The following is an 18,551-nucleotide window of genomic DNA, read 5'->3' as shown; positions in this document are numbered from 1 at the left end:
CTAAACATTAGGCTAGTAGTAAGCTACTCTTGTTCCTCATGTCATGACACATTTTCACAACAGCTATTATAAGTGACAGCCATTATAAACTGTCCACAAAACAAACATAAGAAAATCTAAGTATTCAACAAAGACATGAGGAAGTGACCCTCACAACACTAGTAGAGCTAATGACCTTTATTGCAGTCTGCAATAGTGCTTATTGGTAGCCTTACTAGTAAATGACTCAATTGATACGCTTAATGCTAACTTCCTACGATCAAATGGCTCACAATTGGTATCTCGTCAATCAAGTATTCGCGTAGCCATGTGCTACAGACATAACAAAAAATAATTGGCTTCCCAAAATATCATCAACAAAGAATGCCACATTGACTAAATACAGTACAAACGCTGGAAATGCCGTTTATTTGAAATACTGTCTCCAATGCCCTGAGCTGACATTACCCAGTAATTCCATCCAATGATACCCACTAACACGACTCACTAAACAGTTTAGTTTGTTTCCTGCATAAAGAACTTATGCACAATCGAAGAGAGAAAATATTGTTTCATAAAATATTTCAAGTCAGTAACCCTGTCTAGTCAATAAACCTGATACTCAGTGAACTCGCGGTTAAGAGCATTTCTTCAGTCAAACTGAAGCAAACAGATAATGCCTTTCCCATTCTCAACGTACAATGGGCTATTAATAATAAAATTATTTTACTCAGTGCAATTTTTTTGAAAAAACAGCCATGGCAAACAAACGGATGCACACAGATCTACACCGGAGTTAAAACAATTAGCGCAAATGAACTAGCTTAATAAACTCAGAAGCACCCGAATCCATTCCAGTCAATATCGGTTACAGTAACCCAAAAACAAAAAAACAAATGACCATTATGATTCCAGTGACACATACCTGAAAATACTTATTTGGACATCCAACATGCATAAAGCCTTTCTTAATGGCACATTAATATGCACTCCATCTTTAAACCCGCAGCCCACGTGAATTTAACACAATGCTCATATAATAAGTCACATTAACTATCACCAGCCCAAGTAATCCTTCAGTCCATAGATCAGTCCAAAACCTACAGCTTAATAGACAACAGTGATCAGACTAAACCAAGTAGTGCGAGGGGATTAAAGGATATCAATCAATATTTCTGTCTTCTTAATTCATACAAAAATAAACTAATTATAGTGATTATTCTTTATCTGAAGTACAAAACATCATTAAAAAAAACAAACAAAAAACTTGATCCAGAGGGAAAACTTAAAAATTCACAAGAAACATAAGCATAAGTCAAGACGCATGCATGGAACTGAGCAGCAGAGGTACAAATGGATGCCGCTCACATTTAAAAACGGACAAGTCATGCAGGTCAGCCAAGGCAGGCCTGTCTTTCTCCTGCAATTACTGCACTAGAGCCTCTGTGCTGAGCTGTACATGGTGGCACTCTAAGTGCAAGAAGGAGATTAGGCTGCAATGCCTCTGCCCACTACCGTTTACTTGGAAAAGCAATGGCTTCATACTGTAGGCTACCTCTGGAGAAGGGCACTGTGCTTACCCGACGGTTAACCCTTGTCTGTAGTCTCAGACTGGCTAACTGTATATTTTACATAGTCGTCTCAAAATGACCCCCAGACCCCAACCCAGCCCACCAACTGAGTTGAGCTATTGTGTGTATGCGTGTCTACATCCATTTTTAGAATAAATGTGTACTGTATGTGAAAGAGGAGGGTGAGCAAACTTGGAAATTTGACAAATGGCCTGGGACAAAAATTGAGAGCTGTCAGCTTGCCAATTTGGTCAGTGAAGAATAGCAATGTTGTGATCTGTGTCAACGATGGAGGGGTGGGAGGGAACAACTTCCAATCAAAAGAAAAAATGCTTGTATATATAAAAAAAATGCTTGTGGCACCAAAACCGTTAAATGAGCAACATAGTAAATTAACAAAATAAACAATATCTCAAAGACTAGTGTTATAAAAGTGTTCCCTTTGGGATGTAGTGGACAACAGTTGCAATGTGGCAGAAGAAGTGTGGTACTGTTGGAGCCCCCTGAACAGGAAATAAGACTAAGAAAGCCATCAAAACAGAGGTGTTTTGCTGCACTTCTCCAGTCGAGATGTTGCGGACCAGAGTAGTGAGGCTAAAGTGGGATCTGGGATATGAAGGGTTCATTGAATATTTGTTACAGTTTGTCCTGAAATATATAGAGGTTGTTAGTGGTGGCCACTGCGATGATGTTGTCCTGAGGGTGCCAGGCCGTGTGGAGGATCTTCTTGTTAAAGTCCAGGCTGTCTACACTGATCTCGTCCTTCTTGCGTTTCCCACCTGTGCACACCTTGCGGGGCTTGAGCACAGAACGAGGCTTACTGCTCTCCCGAGACGCCTCCAGGGTCACATCCTGCCGGTAGCCTCGGTCAAACATCCTGAAGAAGTTGTTGTATGAGCCCGTCATCACAACACTGAGGAGGACAAGGGTGGGGAATGAAACTGCGGTAGTGGCAGACTGACAGTGGTTTCACATCCAAGTCTTTCAACCACAGAATCGAAACAAAACATTTATTTATCTCAGGCATATTAAGACCTTACAAAATTCAACTGTATTGTGGCATTTGGGGCGGCAGATAGCCTAGTGGTTAGAGCGTTCGGGCAGTAACCGAAAGGTTTCTAGTTCGAATCCCGAGCTGACAAGGTAAAAATCTGTTGTTCTGCCCCTGAACAAGGCAGTTAACCCACTGTTCCTAGGCCATCATTGTAAATAAGAATTTGTTCTTAACTGACTTGCCTAGATAAATAAAGATAAAATAAGAATACATTTACAGTCAGGTCCATAATTATTGGCACCCTTGATAAAGATAAGCAAAAATACTTTATAAAATAAACACTGAGCTACTAATACAATAGCTCAGAGAAAGAGATTTTGTTTAACAAGTAATAAAAATAATAAAAAGTAAAAAAGATAGGGGTCAAAATTATTGGCACCCCTGTTTTCAATAGTCTAAAACCCTCCCCGTGCGAGGATAATGGCACAGCCATTTTCTAAAACGTAGAGATTGGAGAACATGTCGGGAGGGATCTTAAATCATTATTCCATACAAAATCTTTTCAGATCATTGATATACTTTGTCTGCTGCTATGGACTGCCCTCTTCAATTCAAAGTACAGATTTTCAAAGGGGTTCAAGTCCGGAGACAGATGGCCATTGCAAATATGTTGATTTTGTGGTCAATTAACCATTTCCACCACCATATTTTACTGTAGGTATGAGGTACTTTTCTGCATATGCTTCTGTTTTTCAACGTCAAACTGGCCATTGGTGTGTCGCCAAATAGCTCTATTTTCATGTAATCTGACCACAGCAACCGGTTCCAATCCAAGTGCCAATGCCGTTTATCAAACTGTAGGCGGAGTCACATGAAAATGCAAGGGTGAGCCTTGAGTTGTTTGACAGCGATAAAGGCAGCCTTTGGTAAGGCCTGTGCCGCTCAGTTCAGATGAGGGGATATCCCCATGTACTGTATCTTACAGTAGCTACAGCCTTTCTTCTGTAGGCCAAATGGAACATAGTAATGTTATGTACAACTTAGAATTAAATACAACTATTACTCTTTAATGTGTCCTCAATGTCTAACATTGATCTAATGCAGGGATTGGCAACTTCAGTCCTCGGGGGCCTGATTGATTGCCCTAGCTAACACACCGGACTCCTATAAACAACTAATCATGATCTTCAGTTTAGAATGCAATTTGTTTAATCAGCTGTATTTGTTGGGGGGGGGTGACACCACACCAGCATCAAAGGACTAGAGTAACCCATCCCTGATCTAATGTATCATACAGCATCAACTTCATGATCAATGTCAGACAGCTATTCATAATTCTAAACCTAATGCTAAACTTGACTCTCACCTGTCGTTTCCATTCCAGCAGCACTCAAACTTATCAAAGATGCAGTCGTTCTCATAGAGTGAGCACAGTTTACTCCTGAGGTATTCATGAACCTGTTGGGAGGAAAATTATAGTTTATCAAGACACTGAAAACAGTACATTATATGATAACAAATGATACAATAATCAACTGAATGTATCCTTGCTTGAAAACCATCAAATACAACAAGAGCCAAAATGGACACGTGAAGGACACATTTATACACTATATCTCCCCCCAGTGGAAGACTTTGATAGATATATCTCAATCTAAAGTTTAGAGATTTGACAAGCAACTAGAATTTTGAACACAACATCCATGTCACCATCTCCCACCACACAGACACCAGCTGACCTGATAAGTCTCTACTGGACGGGACTCCATGTTGAGGTCCCAGATTTTGACGGACAGGTAGTCCCGGGTCATCATGTAGCGCCCACTGTGGCTGAACTTGACATCAGAGATGGAGGAGATAATCTCAGAGAAGAATGAACGATTGCTTGGATCTTCAGGCTCTTCAAACACTGAATGAGACAAGACGAAGTGTGCTCGCTTAGTCAGTTCATAGGCTGAGTTTCTGTTCAGCACTTTGTGACATCAGCTGATGTAAGGGCTTTATAAATACATTTGATTGATTGAGTAGTCAATGACAGGAATGGACTCTTGAAACATCTGCTTCCAAGGTCTATGAAATTTCTGGCCTTCTCAGTACTTTTAATCTGTCTCCGAAAAACTGGGTACATGTAGTAGTCATTTCAATCAATATGCCATTTTAGCCACTTTACCTAGTCGTCTCCACAGGGCACAGCATTCTTCTGTCTGAAACTAAAATCTTTGACTCCACTGTCAGATGTCACTTACGTTTGGAGTGCTGGTCACAGAGAGCTGATGCTCTCATGTCACAGAGGCGGATGGTGCCCTTGCTGCTACTGTAGACAAATGTGTTGCATTGGTTTGGATGGAACTCTGCTGCTGTAATCACCTCTGTCAGCTCCTCCATGTTGGCTGGCTTGATGTCCACAATGTCTGAGGTCAGTGAGGTCAAGGGCAAACATAACAGCTTTGACACCACCAGAATTGTGCTTTATTGAACTGTCTCAGTCAAATTGATTACAGTACTATCCAAGACAAAGTCTACGTGTGTGTGTGTGTGTGTGTGTGGTTTTTTTAAATGTAATATTTATTTTATTAATCAGACAGCATGAAATTGAGACGGATCAACATCACCTTCATCAGACAATGTGTTCATCATACAGACTGAAAGGAAAAGTGATGGGGACCAAACAGAGGATACTAAAGCTGCGGTCAGTGATCTCTAGGTTCCAGAGGTTGATGCGAAGGTCATCGGCAGACAAGTAGGTCTCACAGTCACTGTTGACTGAGATGGAGTTGATGTGGTAGGTGTGTGCATTAGCAAACACTCGCCTGGGGCTGGCCTCAACCATCAGGTCCATCGGCTGAAACACTGGGACCTATGGTGAAGAGATTTAGCAGGTTCTGTAGTATGAGTTGTGTGTGTATAGGATGAGTCCACACACTCTTAGTTGTGTCAGTGTTGGGGTCTCTGAGTGTGTAGGGTATAGGTAGTGGGTACGTGAAGGTCTACACACCCGTAGTGTTGTGACAGTAGTGGGGTCTCTGTAGCGCCCATCCTCTTCCTTCAGGTTGTACCCCTCTGGTCGCTTGTCCCGTTCACTGATTTTCCACAGCTTTATAGTTTTATCTGCAAGACAACACACATGTATGTCACACTGCTTCTGCACAAGCTAAATATTTCTGTTGATCCCTCTCCTATTCAAATCATACAAATGAGTCAATTTAATAAAACAGCTTATGTAGAGTTTCCCCATCTTCACCAGAGGAAGGGCTGGGAGGATAAGGCTACATGCACACACTGCTCTGCTGACCATTTGTGGACAAGAGGAACTGTGCAGCGTTCTTCTGAGGCAGCCACCGGATCTTGTTGATCTTCTCCTCGATCTCAAGGCTCTTCAGGTAGTCAAACTCAGGCTCGTGGCTCTGGAAGGTGCTGTAAACATTGTACTCCCCACGGCACTGTGGCTGGTTCTTGCTCTGCTCAATTACAACATGCATAACAGATTCTGGGTCCAATCATGTAAAAAATAAAAATACTACTGAGACAAGACTCAGTCAAGTAATTGATTTTAGAGGACTATGTTGAGCAGGAACCTTTACTTACCTCTAGCTCCTGCTGAAAGATCACAACGCGGCCCCCCTTGTCCCCAGTGGCTAGTAGCTCCCCAGAGTGATTGAATTCCACAGTGGATATGATGTCAGCTGTTACAAATAACATGACAAGTAGTAGGTTAAATTGCTTATTGCAAAATAATATATGTATCAACATTTGTCATGGGTTTTTTTTTGGGGGGGGGGGGGACGACTCTCCATTTAGCAATGCATCTAGTGCCCAACAGTGGTGAACTGATTTCACTATTGAGCATAATACTACTAGCCTAAATCTGATTTTGAGAAGCTGTGGAAAGCAAGGTATGGGCCTACTTAACCACCCCAGTGGGAAAATGTAAAACAAACATAGCATCTGCAGCTAACCACTTCCATAGAATTCTCAACCCGCTGCCTTTAGCTCAACAATCTCTCCCTTATGACTGAGGTTGGCACAAGCCTGAGAGTAGGGTAGTGCTATCCCCAACATAACAGGAGTTCTATGGAGAAGTGCTTGACTCAGCTCCTGCCACAGCCACACACTGCCTCCCCACAGTTCCAATAGGAACAGACAAAGGGGAAAGGAAACAAGCAGAAATAAACTATATTTTGCAGCAGCATGAAAACTGTTGCATGTCCCACATTGCCACTGTCTGAGTCTTGCAGCCTTTTGCATGTCTGAAAGTCTATTTAGATTCACTTAAAAAGGGACAGGCACGCAGCAACCAGGTTTCCATCCAACCTTTTTATGCGAGTAAAGTACATGTCAGGAAAAAGTGACAGGCCTGATGGAAACTGCAAATTTGTTGGCAAATATTCCAAATGTCGACAAAACACGCTAGACAAGATAGGATTTTTGTGTGTCTGTAAATGTAATTATGAGAGAAATGGCAGTGGAAACACTTATGCGCAAATGTTTATATAACTAACATTTCGAAGCAAACTGAGTCACGTGATGATATATTGTGTGGTCCTCCCACTACGACTTGGGAAAGCATGCAGTTTACTAGGCTACAGATTAAATAAACAACGAACTTCACAGGGTGGTGAAAGTACACAGAGATCAGCTTGATGCACCTTTCCAATAAATATTGAGGGTCTTATTCTGGTGACATGAGGATCGATGATTGTTTTTATTTGTCAAACAGCAGCCGATCTTTCTCTTTTGTCCATAATAATCTCATCACATAGGTTAAACCCAAACTGTGTCTGTGAGCTGCTGGCTAGAGCGCATGTGCCAAGGCCACATTTGCTATACAATGCACTTTTTGTGTGACAAAACCATCAGTAGAGTTGAAAATGCGATGGAAACCAACTGAACTTGTATTTTTTAAATAGGTACATGGTAATTTAACCGTAAATGTTATACAGTTGAAGTCAGAAGTTTACATACACTTAGGTTGGAGTCATTAAAACTCATTTTTCAACCACTCCACAAATTTCTTGTTAACAAACTATAGTTTTGGCAAGTCGGTTAGGACATCTACTTTGTGCATGACAAGTAATTTTTCCTACACTTGTTCACAGACAGATAATTTCACTTATAATTCACTGTATCACAATTCCAGTGGGTCAGAAGTTTACATAGATTTAGTTCACTGTCCCTTTAAACAGTCTGGAAAAAATTAATAAAAAATGTCATGGCTTTAGAAGCTTCTGATAGGCTAATTGACATCATTTGAGTCAATTGGAGGTGTACCTGTGGATGTATTTCAAGGCCTACCTTCAAACTCAGTGCCTCTTTGCTTGACATCATGGGAAAATCAAAAGAAACCATAAAAAAAAAAATTGTAGACCTCCACAAGTCTGGTGGATCCTTGGGAGCAATTTCCAAAACGCCTGAAGGTACCACGTTCATCTGTACAAACAATAGTACGTAAGTATAAACACCATGGGACCACGCAGCCGTCATACCACTAAGGAAGGAGATACGTTCATCTCTAGGAGACAGAATGCATTTTGGGGCGAAAAGTGCAAATCAATCCCAGAACAGCAGCAAAGGACCTTGTGAAGGTGCTGGAAGAAACCGGTACAAAAGTATCTATATCCATAGTAAAATGAGTCCTATATCGACATAACCTGAAAGGCTGCTCAGCAAGGAAGAAGCCACTGCTCCAAAACCGCCATAAAAAAGCCAGACTGAAATGTCCTCTGGTCTGATGAAACAAAAATAGAACTGTTTGGCCATAATGACCATCGTTATGTTTGGAAGAAAAAGGGGGAGGCTTGCAAGCCGAAGAACACCATCTCAACCGTGAAGCACGGGGGTGGCAGCATCAACACCCTACTCAATAAACTGGATGCAGTCTATCAGAGTGCCATCTGTTTTGTCACCAAAGCCCCATATACTACCCACCAGTGCGATCTGTACGCTCTCATTGGCTGTCCCTCGCTTCATACTCATCGCCAAACCCACTGGCTCCAGGTCATCTACATGACCCTGCTAGGTAAAGTCCCCCCTTATCTCATCTCACTGGTCACCATAGCAGCACCCACCTGTAGCACGCGCTCCAGCAGGTATATCTCTCGTCACCCCCAAAGCCAATTCCTCCTTTGGCCATCTCTCCTTCCAGTTCTCTGCTGCCAATGACTGGAACGAACTACAAAAATCTCTGAAACTGGAAACGCTTATCTCCCTCACTAGCTTTAAGCAGCAACTGTCAGAGCAGCTCACAGATCACTGCACCTGTACATAGCTCATCTATAATTTAGCCCAAACTACCACCTCTTCCCCTACTGTATTTATTTATTTTGCTCCTTTGCACCCCATTTTCTATTTCTACTTTGCACTTTCTTCCACTACAAATCTACCATTCCAGTGTTTTACTTGCTATATTGTATTTACTTTGCCACCATGGCCTTTTTTGCCTTTACCTCCCTTATCTCACCTAATTTGCTCACATTGTATATAGATGTATTTTTCTACTGTATTATTGACTGTATGTTTGTTTTACTACATGTGTAACTCTGTGTTGTTGTATGAGTCGAACTGCTTTGCTTTATCTTGGCCAGGTCGCAATTGTAAATGAGAACTTGTTCTCAACTTGCCTACCTGGTTAAATAATGGTGAAATAAATAAATAAATAAAATGTTGTGGGGGTGCTTTGCTGCAGGAGGGACTGGTGCACTTCACAAAACAGATGGCATCATGGGGAAGGGAAATTATGTGGATATATTGAAGCAACATCTCAAGACATCAGTCAGCAAGTTAAAGCTTGATCACAAATGGGTCTTCCAAATGGACAATGACCCCAAGTATACTTCCAAAGTTGTGGCAAAAAGACTTAAGGACAACAAAGTCAAGGTATTGGAGTGGCCATCACAAAGCCCTGACTTCAATGCTATAGAAAATGTGTGGGCAGAACTGAAAAGAAAGAAGGCCTACGAACCTGACTCAGTTACACCAGCTCTGTCAGGAGGAATGGGCCAAAATTCACCCAACTTATTGTGGGAAGCTTGTGGAAGGCTACTCAAAACGTTTGACCCACGTTAAACAATTTAACGGAAATGCTACCAAATACTAATTGAGTGTATGTAAACTTCTGACCCACTGGGAATGTGAAGAAATAAAATATTCTCTCTACTATTACTCTGACATTTCACATTCTTAAAATAAAAGTGGTGATCCTAACTGACCTAAGACAGGGAATGTTTACTAGGATTAAATGTCAGGAAGTGAGTTTAAATGTTTTTGGCTAAGGTGTATGTAAACTTCTGACTTCAACTGTATTTAGTTGCACTATATCATCACGCACAGCCTTTATCCACAACAAGTACATTTGATGGAAACATCTCTGCAAAATGCTCATGTTGTTTTTATGCAGATTTCTGAATATTCACATGAAAATCTGTTGCCAATTGGATGGAAACCTAGCTACAGACATACACAGATCCTGACCTACTCTGCTTTGTTATGCTTGTACTGTAAACAGAACCTTGTAATGTGGACACGTGATCAATCATATTCGGCTCCAAGCCATTCACACACTTCAGAGGAGGTGAGCCAAAGGCACCCAAGAGTCACTATACCTTTCCCTATATCTTATGTGCAACTAAGCACACCATCTATGCAGCCTAAACCCAATTAGGCTACTAGCTCTCAAATTAAAAAGCAAAAGTGCCATAGTGTTCCCAGCATCTTAATGAGTTTAAGTGGAAAAGTACAACAGTTAACATTGGCTCTTTACCAATGCTTTACTAACCTGCATCATGAGATGACGTCTGCAGACCAAAACTGCATGACATGACAGACTATAGCTCCGTCATGAGAATCTCCCAACATCATCTTACCTTTCGTTTTGGGTCACTGACCATTTCCAGACAATCAATTACGCACCATCACATCTGATCGCAAAATTGCCATGTCCCTTTATTATTTGACATGTTTGGTGGGTACCTTAAAACTTCAATTAAACTTCAAAAAGCCGCCTGTCGGGCAGAGGCACACATTTCAGTAAATAAACCTTGTGTCTAAATGAATTGTTTACAAGGTTACCATGAATAGATTACCAGGTTTAAAGTTTGATGTGTTACATTAAATAATTCAATAATGACTTTTAAAGAATTATGGAAATCATCCGTTTTTTTTAATCACGAGTAAGAAACTGCTAGCCATTGGCTGATAACAGTAGCTTGCAGTTCTCAGCTGTTAACTGGCAAGCACAAAAACAGTCAACAACTTCAAAATAGGCATACTAAGACAAAATGATTGTGACACTGTGTGTACATGAAAACACATTAGTGCAGGCAATGAATACATTGATTAAAATGCTTGAAGTGAAAGCAGGAATTTAACAAATTCAACTAGCTATGCAAATGAGCAAACGTCTGTATGCATTAATAGATGCCTGGCTCAAATAGAAGCCCGTCTCTAATACGCGCTTGTTGTGTTACGTGATTTTAATTGAAGTTATGGTATGATGTTTTGAGCGGAGAGGTGAAAGTGAGTCGGTGGCTGTCGTTACTAACAGCACACTACATCAACTAGCTAGTTAGCAGTCTAGAGTCTGAATCATCAGTCATACCTTCAGCCACATCGTCATCAATCGCTCCTTTGACTTGAGAAAAACACCACTGCACATCATTGCCTCCGCCAGCTCCTGGAACCGCACAAACAGAGCAATGCTTTGAAAATCCAAAGCTGCATCATCATAGCTCTGTCAAAGATGAATATGAAGCTTCTTAATCAGCATGCTTTGTTTATAATCTCCTGACTACGGGTGGGTATCATTTGTGGAACGTTCCAACAGGAATCTATTCCAAAAACTTCGTAAATAACAAGGTTGCCAAAAAACAACGCATACAAAGTTGTATAGCGGCAGAATAAGATACCGGGTAGGGAGTGGCCTATTTCATTGCGTTTTTCACTCATCACGTTTTTTCCGAAAGATGTCTGTCCTCACTCTGGTTGCCTATGGACAAACATTAAGAATAAGCTACGTGGTGAGTTGATGCCTATTCGGCAGCTAGTTAGCTAGGTTTGTATGCGTTGCTGGTTGGCAACCTTTTACTTTACGTTTTTTGGAACAGATTCCTGTTGGAACGTTCCACAAATTATACCCACACCCTGACTACTGTAGCTACTTTCCATAAAACATCAAGAGAACTATTGAGCAACTTATAGACATCATTGCTTGGTAACGTTAGCTTCAATACAGAGTGGAAGTGATAACTAACACAGCTAATGTTACCTAACTTTATATCCATCTAAATGTTGATGGTAGAGTTAGCTAGCTAACCTAGCCGAAGCCTCCACTAACGCTGGACAACACATACAGAGCAACGTTTACACTCCCAACTCGTAGACGTAGTACGCTAACCTTAGCTAGTTAGCGTCTCTCTAAATGTCAAGAAAGCGGGCAATCTAACGTTACATCAAAACAATTTGTAGAATTTATGGGCGATTAACTTGACCATTGTATTTACGCGTCATAGTTAGCTAACGACAGTAGCCTGCTAGTTAACTTTACCTGCCATGGTGGAGAGGGAATCTCTGTCGAGGAGGGCTTGCCTTGGTTGGGGCCCTTGCTTATCTTTCCAGTTTACCGTGCTAGGGTGTGTACAAGCAGATTCACGATGAGTGCAGGTGATTCGTAAAGCTATAGTGTGTTGCTTTTCCCCCCCTACTATTCTTCAACTTCTCATGTCACTTATCTTGCTTAGCAGTGCTTTGACAATCAGCAACGCTCCCGTGGAACACCTTGCAAAGCTTCTTGTTTAGCTGGCTGCTTGCTTGCAAAATTTCTCTCTCCCTGCTTCTACTTTCAAAATGGCGCAACCTAGTCCTGCATTGACGTCAGTGAGAGACAGACTTCTTCTTCTTGTGAATTTCCGGTAGACCAGACGTTTTTTGGCGTATTGCTTCCTTTCTCAGTTCGGAATGTGCATTCCACATTGTGACAAAATAAAAAATAAAGGGAAAACCTTAAATTGCACCACCATCTCACCCTGCACCTAATATACATTTCAGCCATTTAGCAGACACTTATCCAGAGCAAACAGGGTTAAGTGCCTTGCTCAAGGAAACATCAACAGATTTTTCACCTACCTACCATCCTATACACTAGCCCCCAAACCCACCACCCCATCCCACTACTTAACGATCCTACACCAGACCGTCTGCCTGGGAGGGTGGAACCCCTTCTCTCAAAACGCTCTGTAGGTCTTCTGCACTAAAATCTCTTACACCAAAATATTTATCTGCTGCTGCAACTACCACATCTATCTTGATGATTTCCGCTCCATCAGTGCAATGCAGTTGATCACCAATGCTATAAACGCAAGAAATCCAACCATACTAAAACTCTCTACAGTCCTATTCACTGGGGGCTCCCAGTCGACTCACTCACCCTTGGGCTATCCTCTACTCTCTTCACTGCCTCAGCATGGGAAACGTTCTGCCCCACTCGAACTCTGGCAATCTCAACCTGTCTCTCTCTCACAGGGCTCTTCTGATCCACAGCTGCATGGGCACCCCCACAGTTGACACAGTTCATTCTCTATCCCAACTGCAAACTCCCTCTGACTGTGCCCTCCTGCAATTTCTCATGTCCAATTTCTCACGTTTCTCATGTCTGAATCTTTAGCACCTAAAGCAGTGAAGCAGGTTCAGAACATAATCCCTCACAGAATAGCAATGCACACTACAGGTTGAGCCCCTAGCCGCGTGACTTGAAGCACCCACTTTCTCTGGGAGGCTGTTCCACAAAAAATCGAAACAATTCCACTTCTCAAAACTATCAAAGATGTAACCATTCCAAGTTGGTCCTTTACCCAGCTTGAAACAATGTATGGGTCGGCCGAAAAGCAGGAATCCACTCTTTCCAAAAATCTCACTCCTACTGACCCAAAATCAGTTGCTGATAATGGGCCTCTGTAAGCCTACGTAGATATTTCCTTAAATATCAGTCATTTCCAGCTACAATAGTCATTTACAACATTAACAATGTCTACACTGTATTTCTGATCAATTTGATGTTATTTTAATGGAAAAAAACAAGGACATTTCTAAGTGACCCCAAACCTTTGAATGGTAGTGTATATAACAGTGCATTCGGGAAAGTATTCAGACCCCTTGACTTTTTCCACATTTTGTTACGTTACAGCCTTATTCTAAAATGGATTAAATAAAAAAGATCCTCATCAATCTACACATAATACCCCACAATGACAAAGCGAAAATAGGTTTTTATTTACATAAGTATTCAGACCCTTGCTATGCATCCTGTTTCCATTGATGATCCTTGAGATGTTTCTACAACATGATTGGAGTCCAGATGTGGTAAATTCATGATTTGGAAAGGCACACACCTGACTATAGGTTCACACAGGTTCCACAGTTGACAGCGCATGTCAGAGCAAAAAACAAGCCATGAGGTCGAAGAAAATATTCTTAGAGCTCCGAGACAGGATTGTGTCGAGGCACAGATCTGGGGAAGGGTACCAAAAAATGTCTCCAGCATTGAAGGTCCTCAAGAACACTCCATCATTCTTAAATGGAGGAAGTTTGGAACCACCAAGACTCTTCCTAGAGCTGGCCCAGCCCAGCCAAACTGAGCAATCGGGGGAGAATGGCCAGGTGACCAAGAACCCGATGGTCACTCTGACAGAGGCCCAATGTAGAGATGGGAGAACCTTGTAGAAGGATAACCATCTCTGTAGCACTCCAACGGTCAGGCCTTTATGGTAGTGGCCACACAGAAGCCACTCCTCAGTAAAAGCCACATGACAGCCCACTTGGAGTTTGCCAAAGGCACCTAAAGGACTCTCAGACCATGAGAAACAAGATTCTCTGGTCCGATGAAACCAAGATGGAACTCTTTAGCCTGAATGCCAAGCGTCACGTCTGGAGGAAACCTGGCACCATCCCTACGGTGAGGCATGGTAGTGGCAGCATCATGCTGTGGGGATGTTTTTCAGTGGCAGGGACTGGGAGACTAGTCAGGATTGAGGGAAAGATGAACGGAGCAAAGTACAGAGAGATCCTTGATGAAAACCTGCTCCAGAGCGCTCAGGACCTCAGACTGGGGCGAAGGTTCACTTTCCAACAGGACAACGACCCTAAGCACACAGCCAAGACAACGCAGGAGTGGCTTTGGGACAAGTCTCTGAATGTCCTTGAGTTGCCCAGCCAGAGCCCGGACTTGAGCCTGATCAAACATCTCTGGAAAGACCTGATAATAGCTGTGCAGCGAAGCTCCCCATCCAACCTGACATAGATTGAGAGGATCTGCAGAGAAGAATGGGAGAAACTCCCCTAATACAGGTGTGCCAAGCTTGTAGCGTCATAGCCAAGATGACTCGAGGCTGTAATCGCTGCCAAAGGTGCTTCAACAAAGGACTTAGTAAAGGGTCTGAATACATACGTAAATGTGATGTTTCAGTTTTTTATTTTCAATACAGTTGCAAAAAATTCTAAAAACCTGATTTTGCTTTGTCATTATGGGGTATTGTGTGTACAATGATGAGGGATTTAAAAAAAACAATTTTAGAATAAGGCTGTAATGTAACAAAATGTGGAAAAAGTCAAGGGGTCTGAATATTTTCGATGCACTGTATATCACATGGGATGAACTGCTGTAACCATAATTCCCCAGTATCTCGGAGAAAACGGAACAATTTCAAACACTAGATGGCAATAATGTAACATGTAATCTATGTCCCCAAACTGGTTCTTGTGTTACTTGCAGACAACGGCCTGCAGATTTGACAGAAGAGGGGAAAAAACACTTCTACATAGCTCTAGCTTCCCCTAGAATATTAAAGCTGTGCTCACCATAGTAACATGGAAGCCATCCAGTATCTTTATGGCATATGCTTTTTCAATCAAGGAGGCTTTCCTTGATCAAAATGTAAATAATTTTTTACACTGCTGAAGAATGCCATTTCACCAAGTTACCAAATAAATAATTCTACGTATGTGTAATCTATCTTTGTTCAAGTTATTTGCTGCCAGGACAATTGTTCCTTGCATATTACTGTTCCTCACAATGATTAAACATATGTATAATATATCATATTCATGGGTTTTAATACATCAAATGCATTTTATTATTTGTATGCTTCAACGTGTGGTATTGTATGTTTAGCTTGTGGTAAAATCTGATGGATAACATGACTGAGTTTGTTTCCTGTAGCCAGTAACTTACTCACTTGTACATTATAATGGCTGCATAATGTTTCTTCTGGACAATACCCCTGATTGGTTGTAATCTGCAATACCTCAACCTCATGTTGCCAAGGGTATTCATTATCCTGATCACCCCATCTATGCAAGAATTTAAATATCGCAAATGAAAGTGAAGATAGACCTGCAGGTTGGGAATGAAATGAAATATGAATGCCCAATCACATTTATTGTATTTTTGATAATTTGATAACTTTGATAGAGGACTCTTTAAGTGAGTGTTTTTTGCAGAATCTTTGTAACCACAAACCACATAACATCCAGGCCTACCTGATGTGCACCCAAACCAGCCTTGATTTCCCAGAGTTTATGGTAACTTGATTAATGAATTAGATCATTCACAGCACTGGTTTGGTTCTCCTACAGAACAACTTTTAAAGAGAATTTCCTTTTCTGTAACTAAAATGTATACTTTTTGTGAGTATGAATGCTTAATTGGCCAAGTTATTGACGTTCTGAAATAAGTTACATTTACATTTTAGTAATTTAGCAGACACTCTTATCCAGAGTGACTTACAGGAGCAATTAGGGTTAAGTGCCTTGCACAAGGGCACATATACAGATTTTTCACATTGTCAGCTCGGGGATTCAAACCAGCACCTTTTCGGTTACTGACCCAACGTCCCTACAGTATGCTTTCTTCTCTTAAATATTAATTTCAAAGACACAGCCACCTTCATCATCACAATGAAGACTTATCCCCTCTATAATTAAAATAGATTAGATGAGGAGCCCGTAGGTTTTGATAATCAAAGGGAATTAAGTCTGACATTTCAGGCAGTCACAAGTGCACTGATTAGCTGTTGTCTTCCATGCCTTTTTCTCTGTAGACCTCGGGAAGATTTCACAGGCCAAACCCAAGAAAACACAGAGACTTCTCATCAGAAGATGCAGCTCATAAACTGTCAATTTTTATCTGCTGAGGAAAAGGATGTGTTCTCTTGGTTTCCAAGGATTGTCAACAACAACAACAACAACAACAACAACAACAGCAGCAGCAGTAGTAACATGCAAGTAACATGCAACCCGTAAGCAACAATTACGTAATATACAAAAGCTTTGTATCAATGTATGTTACTTTTGTGAAATATTCACAACATTTATTGCAAAAGCTGCCAAAGGCCAAAGGTTTTGGAAAAATGTTATGTTTTATAACATTTTTTAGATGCATTTTCCTCTGGATATTCCTTAAGCCTGTCCTGTGTTTTTTTTTTTTTTAAATAGTTAGACTCAAACTCAAAGGATTCTAAACAGTGAGCCCTGCAACTACTCATGGTTATACAAGATGTCTTTGTGTCATTATGAAAGGAGAGGAAAATGAATTACTATTCTGGTATCTGTTTACCAGATGACCCTGTGGTAATGTTTTTTTCTTCTGTTTGACTCTGGATCCTTTATAAAAGGTACCTTTAAAATGTGTTGGGTCATATTTAAAAGACAAATCTATTGCTTCTTCCATGTGTTTATTTGTTTTGCCGTCTTTGCTAATACGGAATGTGAGGCAACATCAAGGTCACCCAAGACTCCTTTGCCCCAGCCAATCTTACTGCACTGTATGATATTAGAACATGTCCTTATTAATTACCCAATTGAGTCACTCCATTTATAAAAAGTGATTTTCTCTGCCATTGGCCTTGAGAGCCTTTCCTGTGTAGAATTTTGCAGTCGATGTGATATATAGTTAATGTCCTACTAGAGTCATTTTGTAAGGACTCAAAAATGGATGTAGGAGGTCTTATTTTCACATCCATCGATTTGTATGTAACTGCTGGAGAAAAAAACAGCCACTTAACATCACATGGTAAAATTGCCTGAAGAAAAATTGGTAATTTGAAATAGCAGAATCAAGCAAGCAAGTATAGTCTACGTAGTTTCTAAAAAACAGACCTTGCAGGAATCCTCCCACAATTCAGCCGGTGCAGTGCTCCCTGGCAGGGATGGCATTACCTATTCATCAGAAGTGCTTGCCACTCTCTATGGAAATGAAATGCTAAAACATCCAATCACTTCCTGTAGTTGCAAAACTTACTTGACATGTACTTAACCTCATCCTATAATTTTCTAATCTATTCTCCCTGTATACTTGGATCTTGTTTACAAGTGGGCCACACCACAACCCAGTTCATAAACAGGGATGACATAGCAATAAACTGTTTAAAGATAATATTCTCAAACAAAAGAGGCATATCTTGTATGTCCATATGTCATAAATCCATAATAGTATGATGGCACAAGAGGAGCGGTTGAGAGTGTTGGAATATTTCTTATTCAATATTATTTGTTTGGGTGAGGAGTATGCATCTCTTTTGAAGATGCATGGCTTATTGGGATCTTATTGCAAAGTATATCCAGATCAGTGGGATATTACTCTCCAAGGAATTGCTATTCTCCCAAACTGGCTCAATTTAAAGGTGCATTCACTGCCTGAAATAGCAGACTCGGCTGAGATTGACACTTGAAAAATAAGTCTATTCCCACAGCCATTTATCCAACAGTTACTTAAAGGGAGGGTTTATTTGGAGTCATCTGAAGTTTCAAAATGCTGCAAAATACTATGTGAATAAGGTGAGATGTATCTATTGGAATTATCTTTGTTTAAACTACTGAATGCTCTCCAGCTCTTATACTTTTAGTTATCTTCCTGTACACAGCCTGTATGATATACATAAGAGAGAAGGAACTTTCATTTTTCTCTTTGCATTCCTCTCACTGTCCATGCGCTCCCCAATGTCCTATGGCAGCTACAGAAAAAC

The 18,551-nt window shown here is 41.0% G+C and overlaps 1 protein-coding gene and 1 long non-coding RNA gene across 2 annotated transcripts; one reads left to right on the top strand and one right to left on the bottom strand.

Moving 5' to 3' along the window:
- Positions 1 to 380: 380 nt before the first annotated feature.
- On the bottom strand, positions 381 to 12,423 carry LOC115164567 (serine/threonine-protein phosphatase 2A 55 kDa regulatory subunit B alpha isoform). Its single transcript, XM_029717197.1, has 10 exons — positions 12,083 to 12,423; positions 11,138 to 11,212; positions 6,130 to 6,227; positions 5,837 to 6,002; positions 5,540 to 5,652; positions 5,224 to 5,401; positions 4,791 to 4,955; positions 4,284 to 4,453; positions 3,911 to 4,002; positions 381 to 2,463 (listed from the first exon to the last, which is right to left on the bottom strand). The coding sequence occupies exons 1-10, from the start codon at positions 12,087 to 12,089 to the stop codon at positions 2,187 to 2,189; spliced, it is 1,341 nt and encodes a 446-aa protein (XP_029573057.1). The 5' UTR covers positions 12,090 to 12,423; the 3' UTR covers positions 381 to 2,186.
- Positions 11,516 to 17,426, top strand: LOC115164568 (uncharacterized). The gene is made up of 2 exons (XR_003869948.1): positions 11,516 to 11,555; positions 16,629 to 17,426. It is a non-coding gene; the product is annotated as an uncharacterized LOC115164568 (long non-coding RNA).
- The last annotated feature ends 1,125 nt before the right edge of the window (positions 17,427 to 18,551 follow it).

This window comes from Salmo trutta, chromosome 27 (assembly GCF_901001165.1).
Source record: "Salmo trutta chromosome 27, fSalTru1.1, whole genome shotgun sequence".
Lineage (NCBI taxonomy): Eukaryota > Metazoa > Chordata > Actinopteri > Salmoniformes > Salmonidae > Salmo > Salmo trutta.
Note: the sequence above shows the minus strand (reverse complement) of the source record. Positions and strands in the feature narration are given on the sequence as shown.

Coding starts and splice junctions, on each gene's coding strand:
- LOC115164567 (XM_029717197.1), bottom strand. Junction 5,653..5,836: donor GTTCCTCTTGTCCACAAATG/GTCAGCAGAGCA, acceptor GTTGTCTTGCAG/ATAAAACTATAAAGCTGTGG. Junction 4,956..5,223: donor GATCACTGACCGCAGCTTTA/GTATCCTCTGTT, acceptor CACTGACCTCAG/ACATTGTGGACATCAAGCCA.